We start from the raw sequence: 17,237 nt of genomic DNA, 5'->3' as shown, positions 1-17,237 counted from the left end.
GATGAGGGTTAGACACTCATTAGAAGGGCATTGTTAGCAAATTAAAGAGAAAGTGAAAGAGGCATTCAGGTTAGAGCAGAGTACTGTAGCTGCAGGCCACATTAGAAAAGGAATGAAAGGGAGATGATGATGGAACTAAATCACATTTTACTATATACATACTGTTTAGGCTACTATACACACATACATACTGTTTACTATACACATTTATACCATGGTCTGGGTGAATACTCGATTCTGATTGGCTGCAGAGTGTCCATTAAAAAGTGATAATGTACAGTTGGTAAAGTCATCAGCCAAATGGTCTGTTCACCATTCATATCAATGCGCCATAGTTTCAACCGGTTTCAACAGTGTTATCAAGAGAGCAGTTTGAGCTCTATACCCCCGTTAAGGGTTAATATGGCACTTTTGTATGTTGAGAAAAAAAATTACTCGGTCAAAGTAAGTATTTAAATCACCCCTGTGTGCTCAGTTTATCAAAAAGAACTCTTATTTACAATTTTGATTTTCGTTTCGGAGATTTCTCTCCCCTGACAGAAGCCGGCTGGTGCCTCGGACCGGTTCACGCTTCTCGCGTCGTCCCTTAAAAAGTGATAATGGACACCTCGTCGTGCATTAACCCTTACATATACATACTGTTTACTATACACACATACAGTATACATGCATACTGTATATGCAACAGATTCTGATTCTGATGGCGTCAAATACCACCGCTTTGTCACGCACCTTGTGTGTGTTGGCGTGGACGGTGACACACACGGACGTACCTGGTTAGGGTGAGGCAAAGGTCAAGCTTCGCTTTGGGGTTGAGGTGAGGCACAGGGGGGTTGGGTTTAGACACTGTAGAAGGGTTTCCAGGGGAGGGTTGGGGTGAGGGGGGTTGGGTTTAGACACTGTAGAAGGGTTTCCAGTGTAGGGTTGGGGTGAGGGGGGTTGGGTTTAGGCCCCCGTAGAAGGGTTTCCAGGGGAGGGTTGGGTTTAGGCACAGGGGGTGAGGGGGGTTGGGTTTAGACACTGTAGAAGGGTTTCCAGGGGAGGGATGGGCTGAGGCACAGGGGGTGAGGGGCAGTGTTCGAATTGGGGGGGAGCTAAGGGGAGCTGAGCTCCCCTAAGAAGGACATTGGCTCCCCTGAAAGACTGCTTTGTGAAATGTAGGGGGAGCTCTAAAATATTGGCTGTTTCTTTCTCACCAACTCCGTAAGACAGGCCTATGATGTGTTTTTTGCGATTTCCGAACAAGAAAAAGGATAATCTTTTCCGCGTTGCTCTCCGAGACACAGCTGCTGCACTGCCAGCCAAGACGAGAGGAGTAGGACTGAGAGAGGAGAGGGGAGGGGCTGGGGGCGTGCTTGAGAGCACCCACCACACACATACACAGCACAGGGAACAGGGAACCGGCGGAGGAGCAGGCAGATAGACTAGACATGCAACTGAGCAGAGCACACGTTAAGAATGGCTGAAAGAACGAAGCGATCAGATTCTAAAGTGTGGTTGTACTTCACTCGAGTCGATGGTGACAATTCACGTTGTCACAAGTGCAATAAAACCTTCGCTAGTAAAAGGTGGAAACACGAGCAATTTGTCTAAACACTTAGCCAAAGTGCATCACATTCAAACGGAGAAATGCACAGTTTTTTTTCTCTCTAGCTGTTTTGTTCTCTTTCTACTAAAAACAGCAAATATTGCCAATAGCCTATAATAAGATGTCAATGGATATGTCATGCACATAATTGTAATTGACATTGTTATGGAATGTCTGTTGTTTTTAACATTTCAGTTCTAGTTAGGCTACAAGTTACCTAATATATTGGCCTACTGAAAAAGCTTTATTTTTGTTTCAGGGTATTTATTTTAGAAACATTATTCTAGAAATATTTTTTGTTAATTAATATTTAATTTTACAGCATATTGATTGTATAGGTTATACAGGATTCTTGAAGGGGTGTTTTGAGCAGAAAAAACGTTGCCTGTGTGTCCCCTTTGCTGCTTTTCTTTACTCTGATTAATAAATGAGTTCGATCATCCAATACGGCTAGTAGAATGTTTTTCACATGGTCTTTAACCCAGCAAGCACCATTCTAAAAGAGGAGCAAATGATACATTTGTTTATTTATATTGAGACCCGTTATGTTGCCAAATTGCGTCAATTAGTCCCCCCCCCCGTACCCCCCCCCCCCCCCCCCCCCCCCCCGTACCCCCCTCAAAAAATTGGGCTCCCCCAGGACCCATGGTCCAATTCGAACCCTGGTGAGGGGGGTTGGGTTTAGACACTGTAGAAGGGTTTCCAGTGGAGGGTTGGGGTGAGGGGGGTTGGGTTTAGGCACCGTAGAAGGGTTTCCAGGGGAGGGTTGGGTTTAGGCACAGGGAGGTGAGTGTGGTTGGGTTTAGGCAAGGTTGGAGTGTGGAACAGGGGGGTGAGGGGGGTTTGGTTTAGACACTGGTAGCCACTTGGTTGAGGTTAGGTTTTGGATATGTTGGGGGGGTCCAGGGGAAGGGTTAGGGTCTCCAGGTATCTTCTTCCCCTAGGGGTCACCTAATGCCTCACACCAACCAGCTCCAGCCTCCAAACATGTGTCTGTGTGCGTCTCATACTGACTCACACGGTGCGTGACAAAGCGGTGGCATTTGACGCAGGTGGATAATGGGCTGATAATGGGTACTATGAGTACAATAAGAGCCTTTTTGCAGCTCAAAACTCTCTTTGGAAAGAGACGTGAAAAGAAATGGCATGACAGCATTTATGTCATTTTTTTCACCATTCAATAGAGCAGTTGGGGGTAGAACTAAATATCAGAGGGCCTTGCTTCAAACAATCATGGTTCTGATAAGAACTTTTCTGAAGTATGCTTCACAGAGGAAGCAGTCTAATGAAAGAGGAGCTGCGGCAAAGCGCTCCTCTATAGTTTCCATTTCAACAGGTCACCGATGTTAAAAATCTGCCTGCAGCATGTGGGCGGATTCTAACATCCCAACTAATTGCTGTGTCAAAGTCTGTCATCATCTCAAAGCAAAGTTTGACATTGTTAAGTGAGAAATATATTTTTATTGGGGTTAACGTGGGATATTCATGACAGGCACATGAGACGTTTCAGACACGAGCGAATGAATTAATTTTCGGTATGACAAATGAACACTCATAAAGCCTTCATTAAAGATTTATCTGACCTGCATGTCGCACAGTTACATAGCAGAAATAAAAGTCCTCCAGAACAATGTAATTTTCAATGTAATGCATGTGAGATTCATATGATAGATTTGATCAATGCTTGTCCCCTCCACAACTCTTATTGAACTGTTATTCAATTTGTGGGATCAAAAGACTGCCAAATGCCTTTTGATTCCTAATTTGTCTTACATTGAAAAATGCTGATCAGCCAACATCCACTGCACTTTGCTGTTTTGTTGTAGTAATATTTCCCCATTATATTATATCCAATTGCAAGTATATGGCTTAGTGATGGTGTATGTTGAGCTGGATACCAGTGTTCAAATGCAGATGTACAGTATGCAATCTAGTGAGCACAGATGTTGATAGTTGGGTGCCAGTTTTGCCCGCTGCACTGGGCAATGACATCAAACCAGGAGGCTGCCAACTTCTTCACGCCTGTCAAGTCACCTAGCAGCCTATGCTGAGGTCACACCTGCAATGTGCAACTTTTCACATGAAAACAGCAATGAATAGATAGTCTGACCATGTGTGTATGCCTGAAGCCAACGTTTCCCTGAAATAGACATTGTCAGTGACATTTTTGGGGTGCATAGTGTTGGCTGTGGGCGTGGCCAGCTGGGGTCTGCAAATCAAGATATGGCTAGCAGCCACAGCACAGATAAGTCATATAGCAAGAACAAACATGGCAGAACGCAATAAGAAAACAAAGTACAGCAAAGCCAAATGCACATCTGCTTCGATAACACCTGACTGTGTGAATGCTGGTTACTTCAGCCTCAGGCGACATGCTGTTTCATAGACAGCTCATCAAGATGAGTGACAAGTGTTGGGGGCGGGAACTTGACCAACTGTGGGGGAGGAGGGCGTCCTACGGTGAAAATGTGCCTATTGTAGCTTTAATTGGCCTTCAGCAAGTTATTTTTCTTTTGGATAATTTGAAACAAGGGCTGTCAATCAAACGCTTCATGAATGAATCATGTGAATGTATCAAAGTAGACAGCCATTGTTAATATGTGACCCACTGTATCGAGTGAATACACAGGTAGGGGTGGACTTCATGGGGGCACTATATGCAAAGGCAAGTATGAGCCCCCCTGTGTCCCAACTCTTGCTTTTCAATCCATCCTAGTCTAATCTTGGGTAGCTTTTAATAATAATAATCATCATCATTTAGCAGTAGCTCAACTATGCAGTGTCAATGGAAATCTCGCTAAGTTGTATAACCCATAGTGTGATAAAGTAGGGAGTAGAATTGAAATGAATGATTGTAACAGTAGAGGGGTGTTTTTAAATAACAATGCCCAAGGCCTATCTTTGCCTAATGCTAAGACCACTCCTGTACACAGGGACTGTAAAATAAACTCACTTATATTGTATGCATTATATTGTATGCAACACAGGCCTACTTTTCTCATATAACAAACATGCTTAATGAATGTTATTGTTCATCCATCAATGAGCATTGTTCATTCATGAATGTTTTACCAATAATGTCATGATCCTGTGATGATTTTTGTTTTACTTGCTTAATTGCTTTTGTTTTTCCAGGGGGGAGGGGAGCTGAGCACACATGTTATTTTACTGCAGCTCCAACTGCTCATTATAATCTCACCTTTCTACTGATCACCAGCTCTGAGGAGCTAGGCATTCAGCTCTTGACTCAAGTGCGGCCGTTGCTGAACTCACTTTTAACAATTCTATTTCCTGCCCAGATTGTGGATGATGTTCAGGAATTATTCCTTGCAGTCATAAAGGATGGACTATGTCAATTCTCAGTAGTTCTGTCACTCACTAACCATTGCAATTAGTGAAATATTCAGTTATTGTTATTCTAATTATTCTTCATGTGCCAATGTTTTGAGAGTGACCTGAGGGGGAAAAAAATACATCAGTTGATTCTTTTCACTCAGCCATGGACTGTTGACATTTCAGTTGTTGTTTCTAATTAATTAACAATTAAGAAAATAATCCATTGCTCCTTTATAGCAAAGAGTGAACATCAGGGGCCTGACTGTATTAGGGAAATGTTCAAAATAAAAGTAATTTCCATGGTAGAAGATGTCTTGGGGTTAAAAATAAAAATGGCATTGTGAAATGAAGCTGTTTTTCAGAAACTGGATAGTATTTGTATACAGCACTCTTTAAGACATGGTTAAGCTGCATACAGCAAAAAGCAGATTTTTTTAATATTATTATAAAAATCCCAAACATTTAAAAACACTTTTTTGTAAATTCTTCATTTATTCATATGTAACTACAGTATAGTGACATCTGTGTTGGATGTATGGTAGAATCAGACGTCAGTAAAGTATTAATTTGTGATATTTTGCAAGAACAGTGTGTTATAAAAATCCCAAAATAGACAGAGTAAGACATTGGCCTAATAGCCTACACATCCCTTTTTCTTTCTTTTTTCATGATGCAATGCAAGGTCAGTACCATTTATTTGTCAAATATGACCCACTTACCATTACTTTACCTATTGGGGCAAATTATATAGTCATTTGCATCAGACTGGTAATTACTCTACATGGTAGTGGGTTTACCTGCGGCACAAGGCATTTCTATATTTAGATATTCCATTTAGGGTGTTTGGAACTCAAGCGCTGTCAGCTAATTGTAGCTGGATAAATGAAGCAACTCTTTGACCAGTGTGAGACCAGAGAAGAAGAAGATGAGAAACACTTGGGAAGCTGGGTAAGATGAGCAGTGTGCCAATAAGAAATACTGTACCATGTCTGAAAATAGCAGCATGTCACTGCACTGCACTGACACATCATTTCATTGCTAGGCTACCAATGACATAAATACCACATGAACAGCATCTAACCATGTAGTCCAATTGAGATAAAAGAGAGAGAAAAAAGCTGGCCAGTATTTAGAAATGTGTTGCTGTAGTTGCTAAGCTCTGATAATGTATGGCGGTGCTATGTGTTTGTTTCTGCTCGTCCTGACTGGGTGACTGACTCAAAGTGTTTCATATTTTGGTGCAGTATTCAAACATGGCCCTCATTCCGTGGTGGGTTCGGATTGGTAAAGTTTCACTCATGATTCTTCTCTTTCAGCGTGAAAGGTGGTAGAAATGTGACATGAGAAAGCTGGCAGGCCCTCAGCATCCATGGCAGACCAGCCGCACATTCACGCTGAGAGGATGAGAACAAGGTGACGCCAGGCAGAAGCGAGCGGGGGAGGATCTTACCTGGATGTCATCGGATGTCAAGTGTCCCTTCATGTCACTGTTCTTCTTTTTGGGCGGGGGAGGGGCCGGCTTGTGGGCAGGTGGGAGGTCGTTCCTGTTAAGAGAGCGAGAGGATAACATGACACTCGGCACGGTGAGGGGTCGCCATTTTCCACGGCCCTCACCTTCTACAGCACTCTATAATGAGAAGTCCTGCCTGGCACTTGCCTTTGTCACTCTTTCCCTGGGATTTTGATAGACCCTCGTGTTGGTGGCTTTGTTGCAGTGGTGGCAGCCATTCTCCCTGCCCTTTCAAAGGCTCTCGCTGCAGAGAGACTGCTCGCTAATGAGAGCAGGCTGTAATTGGACACTGAGGTGGAGGGGACGGGGGTGGAAGGGTGTAGGGGGCAGGGAGAAGGCCAGTGTGAGTCAAGTCCTCAGGGTGGATTCTAGCTCATCCAGTGCCCGCTGTACAGTGACTGTTTGCTTGACAGTCTCCCTGGACCCCCGGTACTAACATGCCCTACTCCCGAGGCGCTCACCCCACCCCACTGTTGACACACCTGGGGAAGAACAAAGCCTCACAACCATGGATGTATTACAGAGCTGGATAAGAGATTGAAAATGTCTGCCAATGTATTTGAATGTAAACCAGCACATGAAGCATTTTGAAGGGGTTTTTCTTTCTCGTTTTACTTGATGTACAGCCCAAGGTCATGTGTGCATGTCTGCCATGATGTCTGCTTACGTATTCTCACACAATGGCGTTATAGTGGTCAGAGCCATAGATAGAGGGAGCTCCAGAAAACAGCTCTTGGTGGCTTCTGAAGCAAAATGGACTCATAATGTACAACTTGATAATTAAAAGAGTCATTTTGACGAGTGATACCCAGATCCCCCCCCATGTAAGCGAATGTGAATAACTGTTTCTGGGCTGCATGGCGTCACATGACTTGCGAGCTTGGACACCATGTTCAATTTGCTTCAAGGCTGAGACCTGATGCTGAGAGCTCCTCACAACCGAACACCTGCGCTCATTTGCATGCCATTACCAGAGCAGTACACATCTATTTATTTTATTAGAATTATTTGCCCCTTATTGTTATGAAATCCCAGTCAAGATGAAGGTCACACTCGCATACAGTCAGTGATGCAATATTCAACAGATAAACCCAGCTGAAATTGCAAATTGCAAACATGAAAGAGGGAAATCATTGATTGTTTGAGATTGTTTGAAGTACATCCAGATAATTATTTCAGACAAGGAAGCAGAAGGGTTGTTGCCACGTAATTGTTACAAAGGAAAACCCCTTCCCTCAAACATGCTGGCAGTCAGATGTCATCTGCCATATTGTGACATGATATCAAGAGTGATCAAAGATAATGAAGCCGTGCACAGACACTGAGCTGTGTAGCTACATGCATGATCTCCAGCTCCTCCTGCCTCCCCATTCGCACTGGTTTGCGTCCTTATTGAATAACATGACCTTTCCACAAGGCCATGCCGGCTTTTTAATGTGCAGAAAATTTGTGCATGAGTGCACCTCTTAACTCTTTCTTTCACGCTCATTATTTCCGGTCCGTATCACCTTGTCTCCAGACGGAGCTGCCGTGCCCGTGCCACTGCCAGACTCATGTGGCAGCCTCCCCAGCCCTGCCTGCCTGCTCCAGCACGCCTACAATAACCTGTTCCACCAGAGAGCCATCAGAACAAAGCATCCATTTTCTCAGAGACCTGTGGCAGCACGCTCATTATAAAATATTGTAATCCATTGCTTGTGATTGATTGGATTCTGATCCAGGTGAGAACATTGGAGCAAAACTTGGGAGGAAAGATCATTTGCTTTAAAGAAATGTGCGAGGCAAAGTAATTCTCGACCTGTCTCCATCGGCATCGCACATAAACTGAGACAGCAAATTATGACACATCAGCGATTCACTGAATAAGAATAGAAGCAGAACAGTGTGAGAAACACCTCATGCACTGATCCTGTAGACACTTTGTCGAAGTGAAATGTGTTAATATTGCTGCTAAATTATATCAGCACACAGCATCTATTTAAAGACTTGATCAGTTCAGTGTCCTTGGCTTGGGACAGATTATTTACACCATGTTTATGTATGATGCACAATAAACATTTGCATACAGATCTGCTGCTGTATTTGGAAACTGAATCTCACATTTTTCAACTTCAATTCGATCCCATGGGACTTATACTGATTGCATTTCATTTTCATCGCACATTACCATACCTGCCAATGTAACCGAATGACTGTGAGTCCTCGTGAGTCCCGAGTGGTAGCGAGTAGGTTGGTTAAACTCACTCCCCAGTATAAAGCCCTGTTAAGCAGCTCCGCCTCTTGGCAAAGTGGTAAGTGCGTATGCTTTGGAAGTGGGAAGTGGGAGGTCAGTGGATCGAATCCCACTCCACCCTTGGGCAAGCCCTTAATATGGGTTGCTGCCAATGCTGACAACACAACACAGGTTACACTAACATTGGCCTTTGAGAGATTTTCCAGATTTTCGGTGAATGGCCGCTACCCTCAAAATCCCTCCGCCCCCATATAACCTTACACCACAAATTAATAGAATAAATAAAATGATGTAAAGTAAATGACTTTTAGCTCACAGTAAAATAAATAATAAAATAAACATAGCCTACAAAATGTACAAAGGATGTGATCAAAAGTCAACATCAAAAACGACAACTAAAACAATTTGCAAAATGCATGTTGTCTGTGGTTAGAAACGGTAAGGTCTCGCACTGTGAAGTGAACTGAAATTTGGACGTGTGTTTCTTCTTCTTGGGTCCTGTTTCATTTTCAGGGGCAAAGCGAGCAGAGCCCATTGAGTGTATGTGACGGTCGTCACCCTAGAGTTTGAGCGAGTGCAGTGACGAGTGATGCACGACATAGTCTCTTAGAACAGACGAGTTGGCTTCCGCAATTTTCAAATGCTTCCGCCATACCGTCTGTACTTCGTAGGGGAGAATCATGCACCAACCGGAATGGGAAGTAGAAAGGCGGGTCTTCCGCTCATTAGTCCAATCAGAATCCAATATGCCGCATTTTTCGTGGACCCACGTGTCGTGATTAGTCGGATTCTGTCGAACTTCTTTCCTGTCTGAAGGTTTTTTTCCCAACTTCCTTGTGCATGTTCTGGGGGTGTAACGTAAAGACTGTATATAGCTGCATTCGCCGGATGTAGATGAGACAGTCTGTTTTAAGAGACTATGCACGACACGTCAGGCACGGTTGTTTGTTTGGGTTGCCAGGTACCACGACACATATCCTACAATCTGGACATATTAGGCCTGTGAAACACCCATTTGAGTTGTATCACTATGAAATCGGGAGATTAGCGGGAGAAACTACCAATCGGGAGCACAGTGGGAGAAAGGGTTAAAAATAGGGAGCCTCCCATGTAAATTGGGAGTGTCGCATTACTGCAACTAGGTAGTGTTTTGTGTCCGATGGGTTTGGTGCTGATCTGACCAAACATGAAGCATCCAGCATCCACCCCCACCACCCACCTCCACCCCTACCCTGCCAATGCAAACATTCAGCTACATTTGCAATCAGGTTGTGCACAAGCCGCGGCCTTGTGAGAGTGTGAGTGCGCAGCCTGTCACACCTGGTTGACACAATAGCCAGAAAGAAAGAGCAATATAGCACCAAGGGCAGGAGCATCCCTATTTGATGAGGCGGTGTGTATTCAGAGTGAGCGAGCGAGCGAGCGAGCATGAGGCGGTGTGTATGCAGAGTGAGCGAGCGAGCGAGCGCCAGGCCAAGTGTATGCAGAGTGAGCGCACGCACATAGGAGTGTGTGCTCAAGCATGCTAGTGCAAAGACAAATAGATGTGTTTCTGTGTGCTCAATCTCTCTCTGAGATACACACACACACACACACACACACACACACACACATTGATCGAGATGCAACAACAACAAAAATCCATGCATATAACAAACAGTAATTTAAGCTGTAATCTTTGGAAATGGGGGTTACATTTGAACTGTTTTATGTTTGTCTTAATGCTTCCATTGAAAAAAGAGGTGGGAGGGGGTGGAGGTTCTGTTACAGTCGGATGTGAATCCAGATGAAGAGGAGTCACAGCTACTGTATACCGCCTCCATTATATTTAATCAAAGTTATATAACGGTGAAGTCCAGCTAAATAATTAAGTGGCTTCTTTCATGCAAGACTCGCTTTCAAGCAAAATAAGCATTGTCTTTGATCTTGGCTTTTTCTCTCTCTCTGCTTGCTTTATGTGAAGTTTGTTGATGAATGTGCCGGTGTATTTCATCACCTACAGTACAATGAAGTTCCCTTTCTCTCATTTTAAGATTTTGAAGTGACAGACTGTGGAGATGCAACCGTTTGACTGAACAGAGATATTAAAATTATTTACAATAATAAGGGTCAATAATTAAGGGTTAGTTAATGCCTAATAAGCATTAAGTAACACTTAATTAACAGTTAACTAATGTGTCTAGTAATAACTTACTGAAGAAGGTCTATGACCGAAAGCTTGCAATAAACAAGATATTTGCACAGATTTGAGTGTGCGGACGCTCCTTTTTTCATTCCTAGTAATAACTCACTAAAATTTTTCATGTTAACTAGGTATTAATGTATGCATTATTTAATAGTTTAGGGTTAGTTAATGGTTAGGGTTAGAGTTAACCGTTAATTTGGTGACCCTTATTGTAAAGTGTCACCAAAAAGGAATATAGGCCTACTGTAGATCTCCAGACAAGACAGCATGGTGTCAACCATATTAATAGCTGATGAGCATTTAAAGGCGGCATAAATTCTGATTCATTACGGGAGGATTCGCCCTGCTATGAAATATGCTTTTCCATATGGTAAAATATTCAGCACAAATGCAGCATAACCATTTGTGTATCTTATCAATATTCCCTAGTGGCCTCTCATTTCTTTGTCCCGACACATTAAGCTATAAATAATTCTCTGGTTTGCACTCTGTTTACTGGAGCATCATTAGTCAGACGTGGCATGCTAATAGCAAATTCAGCTTGACCAGCTGTGTATCTCAGCTGTGTGATTATACTCAGACGACATCAGAGGCGGATCTGATTCAGGCAGCATGTGGGCGTTGGCTTTGTGACACACTGACGCTAATGAAACCCGACAAGCGCCACAAGCCTGGGGAGCAGAACGCATCGTGCAGGGAAGCACAAGCTACATTCAAGTTGCAGCGTTTCCTACTTAGATATCCACCTTGAAGGCCTCGGTCTTCCGCGCTCCGTCGAGTGCAAAAGGCTCAGCGCAGCTTAACGGGAGATTTAAGGAGGATAGCAAGGAGAAAACATAACTAATCCTTAAACTGAGGAGAGTAATCTGAGAGGGAAGATTTACAGCAAAGAAAATCACTCTTAGGCTATAGCGACCAAAACTGAGATTTTATTCTAAATGTATCGAGAAGCCGTTTTTGAATTGGAGGTATTCAGAAGTAAGATGTTCCTTGATTTGTCAGTTAGAAAATACTTTCCCTGCCCTCTGCTTAGAGAACGGGCAGTGTTGCATCCCCAGAAGCATTTGAGCCATCGCATCACCACAGTCCTCTTGTGGAAAGCAACATGGTGTTTGAGCTGATCCTTGGTGCTCCCATTGATTTCTGTTGATCACAATCTTATTTGGCAATTTAAATGCTAATGATACTTTTAATTGCAAGACCGGATAAATGTGATTTGATCTTTAGGAGGCAATTACTTTCATGCTTTGTCCATCCAGCTCCAATCTTTTCAAAGCGTGGACAACAATTACTCCGCCCAGCTCTTTTTTTAATTCTCTGTATAGCCAGAAAGAGTGAAAGAAGAAGAAAACAAATTTGACTTCTGTTTTGTTCTCTGACAAGTTTATCAAAAACTATTTCAGTTTGGAAAGAGCGTTTTGCTTTTTTTTAACACTTCAATTTTACAATGATACACATATTCAGGGCCATGTTACCAGACCTATTCCATAGAGTGCCGCAGGGATGACATCTTTTTTGTAGGCCAACCCAGAAGTTAGCATCGTGCTAACCACCTACTGCTACCACTTTTATGAATTCTGAAGCGTAAATGTGGTAGCCAGAAAACGCTTCTAAAATCCTAAAAGTGGTGGTGTTGATTTTGTGAAGATGATCTTACTGAACAAAAAGGTCAAATATCACAAAAGTTGTGTTAACCACAGACCTTGTTTCAGGCATCTCACCAAAAATCCATACAAAAATCCCATTGACTTCGAGAGGATTTCCGGATATTAGGACTCATCCTTGCAGCACTCTATTGCCGTAGGCTTCTAATTACATACACTGCTATACAGGATACATGAATGAAGGTCATTGAAGAGACAGTTTTACTGTATGTACAACATTCTGTACAGAGAATCCAAGCACTGTTCTTACTCATAGACAACATAATAACAGTGAATGATTCATATTCACACCCAATACAACAATAACAGTCCATGTTGAAAGGCAGAAAGACAATAAAGACAATCCCAGTTTGGTCACAGTTTAAAGCTAGTTAGTGCCCAAAATCAATAACCATGTACTACTTTTTTATAGCTCTCCACAGACCATGGCAATTAATGGTGACCACTAATGTACATTAAATTGTAGTGTAAATAATATTCCTGGAAGCCCCGGAAACATAGCATAACCTCTGCCACTATAATTTTCATCTTTCATTTCATTGTGTTACTAAAGCAGACAGTCTATATTTATAGATGCAACTAACCATTTCTTTCTGTTAGATCACACTGGAGAGTCTATCAATAATTTCAAGTGTCCTCTAAATCACAATGCGGCTATGGAGGCCTGCAAGCACATTTCCAGTTCAATTGAAACGTTTACATTTCATTTGTGTTTTCCTAAGCTAAGCTACTGTATCCCAAAGAGGCCTGAATTTGCACCTCAGCCTGAGAATTATGTTGGGGACACTGACATCCGACTCATAATTCAATATTCTTTTACATTCTGCATGTGATTCTTGTCACATATTGTGGTAAATATGGCCAGCAAGTTGGCACCACACTGATTTATAACACCGACTATTTGCAACGGTGCCAAAACCAGCTGCATGTCAGAAACGGTACTGAGTGAATTCATTTTGCGAGGGAGCCATGCCACGATTGGCAGCGCTTTTCAGCGTTTTGGAGGTCATACATCACGCTCGGAAAGACAGAAGACAAAGTGATGAACACATTATCCTGAGAACAGTGCTTTTGACAATGCCCATCTATTTTGATAAGCAGTGGACTCTTGTGCCAGTGCCGCATCTGAAGGGCCAGTGATTTATTAGGATTGACCAATTTTGAGTCCCATCATGTGCTGCTTTGCGAGGGCAAACACAGACGTGACTGGCGGTGCAGTCAGCCATGTTATCAAATGCCCTGGCTTGATTAACGGCTCATCAACATGCAGAATTAAACAGTCTGGCTAAATGCTTCCCCTTCACCCCGACTGAGACGCTCATATAAAACTATGAATCTCTTGCACTGGTTCTCTGCATAAAACCACACACATTCACTGGCTTCCAACACCGAGCAAAGAAGACCATTATGCATTTACATCGTTAAAACATTTCAAAGTAAACAAACGTTTCATAAGACACTGAACATGTTAAGATGACAATTGCTATATGGCAAGAAATGAACACTGACACAAATATTCATCTAGACAATTAAAGCTTGGAGTCACATTGCACTACATTAAGCATGGCATGCCAAACAGGGAACAGTAACACAACAGTTACACAGCACTGATATGACTCTTGTCATGCATGGACACTCATGCACACAGAGGGCAAACAGCAAGCGCTAGAGCAGGAAAGAGGTTACACAATGCCAGACAGTACTTATTGAGTTTGAGCATGTGTGACGATTACGAAAGACTAAGCTCGTTTCTAAGCGTACACATTTTCCAACTCATTAACAATGTGATATGTATGTTATTACTGTACTTTTGTTATTTTTTTCAGAATCAGGGAATGATTCAAATGTGTTCTGTTCTGCGCAAGCACCCCAAACGTGTGATATGACAAATCAAACTGGATATTTTATCTGAATTAAAAAAAAAATTATTTCGGTATTCTTTCATTGAGCTTGAGTTCCATTGCCATTGGAATGGACTGTATGTATTTTAGCATCAAACAGAGATGTTTGAAGCTTAGTATGCTGGGGCCATTCTTGAACGTCTCAGATTGCACTTCAAACGTATCTTATTTGTTGAATGCCATCAAAAGAAAAAAAGAACAAATAAATCAATAATTTCCAAGACCACAGTTATCGTGTTGATTAATGTCCGTTTTGCTGTGATACTAGATGTTCACAAGGGTGTGCTCAAGTATGTCACTTGCAGGCCACCATTACATGCAGGCAACAGAACAGAGGATCCAGGAGGACAGGGTTCAGTGGGAGATAGACTGGGGTCAGGTGCCTCTACTTTCCTTGTGGGGGATTCTGGCTTCTCTGGAGCCTGTGTCACACAACTATCAGCAACAGCAGCAACAGCAATGCTGAGGGAGGGGAGTGGGAAACAGAGAGCGGTTACTTTGGCATCAGAGAGAGAGAGAGAGAGAGAGAGAGAGAGAAAGATAGATTAGCAGGGAGGGAAAAAGAGACAGATAGCAATGGGAGAGAGGTAAGCGTGTGTGCGCTTCATTTGTCTGGAGAAGCGTTCCTGAGAGGTAGAGGCAGTGTGGTTTGTTTGTCTCCGCAGATTCGCTGTTGGACCCGTGGCCGCCTCGCCTCGGAGCGCGCGGCAGTCTGACTTGTGGAGGCCAAAGTCTGGCAGAGCATCTCGCTTTGAATATCAAATCAATTACAAGGTTCTGCAGGGGGCCTCTCAAATAAGCATTGTAATCTCATCATGTGAGTTGATTAAAGGCCCGTGTGCATCCTCCTCAGCCAGGTTTTGCACGCCCCCACCTCAGATGTTTTGGGAATATTCCCGGGGAGGAAGATAGCCAACCCCTGCACAGCAGCAGCATTCCCATGGGGATGTGGCTTGAGCTTGCATCATGTAGTAATAGCCAAGGACATCATGGAAACCCTGGCAACCATTGAGCTATCTGTCGCAGCCAGGTGTCTCAGGCAACACCCTCCCTTCTCGTTGAAAATCCACCACAATTCTATCTAAGCAGATGGCGAAGAGCAGTGGCGTGCACAGATATTTTGGGGGGCAGGTGCTCAAGTGCAAAAAAGGGCATGGTCTCACTACAATGAAATGGATACTATGAGGACTAACATCATCACACATGATACATTGGGCTCATTGAATCTGCAAGAGTCTCACGTTTTCCAGTCATACCTAAATTATACAATTCCAAGCCTATTTAGGGAACCGAGTATGCAGAAATATCCAAATAGAATACTGTAGGCGAAAATAACACATTCATACTGCATGGAACAACCTGCATGGTTTTGGCAAAAGATGCAGGGGATTAGCATAAAGTGGGCAAGACTGTAAAGGGGAGACTCTTGGGTACCCATACAACCCATACTCATGCATATGTATTGAGGTGAGAGATCCAGGGACCCCTAGAATATGGCCATGCCAGTTTTCCCGACAAGCAAACATAAAGTTGTTGGTACCAATGGACGCCTTAGGTCTTCTACTTTCCTATGATAATATCTTTCTAGCTAACTGAGTCCACTATACAGCCTCTGAAACACAATCATGTTGGCCGTGGACGTGTCTTGCAAAAAGGGCACTTATCAGTCAGAGGCCAGAAGGCCAGGGGCTTAGGCACCACCTGGGGTCTATCTGTGCACGTGCCTGGCAAATACTTATCATCTTCAGAATAATACAAGACAATGTTTCCCTTTTTCATAGCTCTTCTCCTTGTTACTCTCTCAGCTCCATTCTCTGTAACTTCTGTGTTCCCCTCTCTGTGCAGGCAGCAGCTGGCAATGTTCGAAATTGTCCATGGCTCTAGGTTTGGAGGCGGAACAAAATTACCTGGTTGGATGCTGGAGGGGTGGCATGAGTAAATAAAATAGGCAAAATACGGGGGCCCTGAATTTATCTTTAATAGCAATCTGCTGGCTTGACTGGAATGAAGAATGCAGTCTTCCTTATTCTGAAATGATTCCCGTATTGTAATTTTCGATTTCACAGCTTGGAACCATCTCGCTTATCGTAATGTATTAATGTATACAGAGGTTCCCAACAGTTTTATTTTGGGAGTATGCACACCTATCAGCCTGATGTGACATATGGATTGTGACACTTCCTTTGCAGTGTTCAGACCTCAACTACCATCATCACACCAGTTATAATGGTGGTGAATCACAATTTCCACTGTATTGTGGTCATTCTTCATTCTTAGAACTGCAACAAATTAACCTTTTTCGGCATTTCCAAACCCAATCATCACATGGTGATTCGTCTTTATTCACTGTTTTGATTGAAATCCATTTGCGCAACTCCGGCGTAACTGCCTCTCCAAATGGCATTTCGAAACAGCGCAACCTCTCTAGACCTACTGTGTAAGAAGAAAATCTCCTTGAATTCCTGATAATTTGGTAACAGTCCCACAAAGGTGAGGCTCTCCCTAGAGGAGAGCACATTGCTGCATGGAGTTCCTGCAATCAGATTCTGATTGTTTCTCAATGGGAATTGGTCAAATCAAGCAACCACTTTAGCTGGCAGTTTAAACCAAGCACAAAGACATAATGAACATAAACGTGTGTGTGTGTGAGTGTGTGTGTGTGTGTGTGTGTGTGTGTGTGTGTGTGTGTGTGTGTGTGTGTGTGTGTGTGTGTGTGTGTGTGTGTGCGCGCGTGCGTGCGTGCGTGCGTGCGTGCGTGCGTGCGTGCATGCGTATGTGTGTATGTGTGTGGTGTGGCGTGGCGTGGTGTGTGTGTGTGTG

The 17,237-nt window shown here is 43.2% G+C and overlaps 1 protein-coding gene across 1 annotated transcript in view; it reads right to left on the bottom strand.

Annotated features, from left to right (window-relative positions):
• The window catches only part of LOC310776491 (uncharacterized protein), a gene marked incomplete at its 5' end in the record, with an annotated part of 39,711 nt that overhangs the window by 12,409 nt on the left and 10,065 nt on the right, over window positions 1–17,237 (bottom strand). Inside the window, one exon of the mRNA XM_083636677.1 lies at window positions 6,375–6,468. Coding sequence (XP_083492803.1) covers window positions 6,375–6,468 — 94 coding nt within the window. The remainder of the gene's footprint in view (window positions 1–6,374; window positions 6,469–17,237) is intronic.

This window comes from Poromitra crassiceps, assembly GCF_964638095.1.
Source record: "Poromitra crassiceps genome assembly, chromosome: 5".
In the NCBI taxonomy this organism is placed as follows: domain Eukaryota; kingdom Metazoa; phylum Chordata; class Actinopteri; order Beryciformes; family Melamphaidae; genus Poromitra; species Poromitra crassiceps.
The sequence above is the reverse complement of the archived record's forward strand: the minus strand, read 5'-3'. Positions and strand labels throughout refer to the sequence as shown.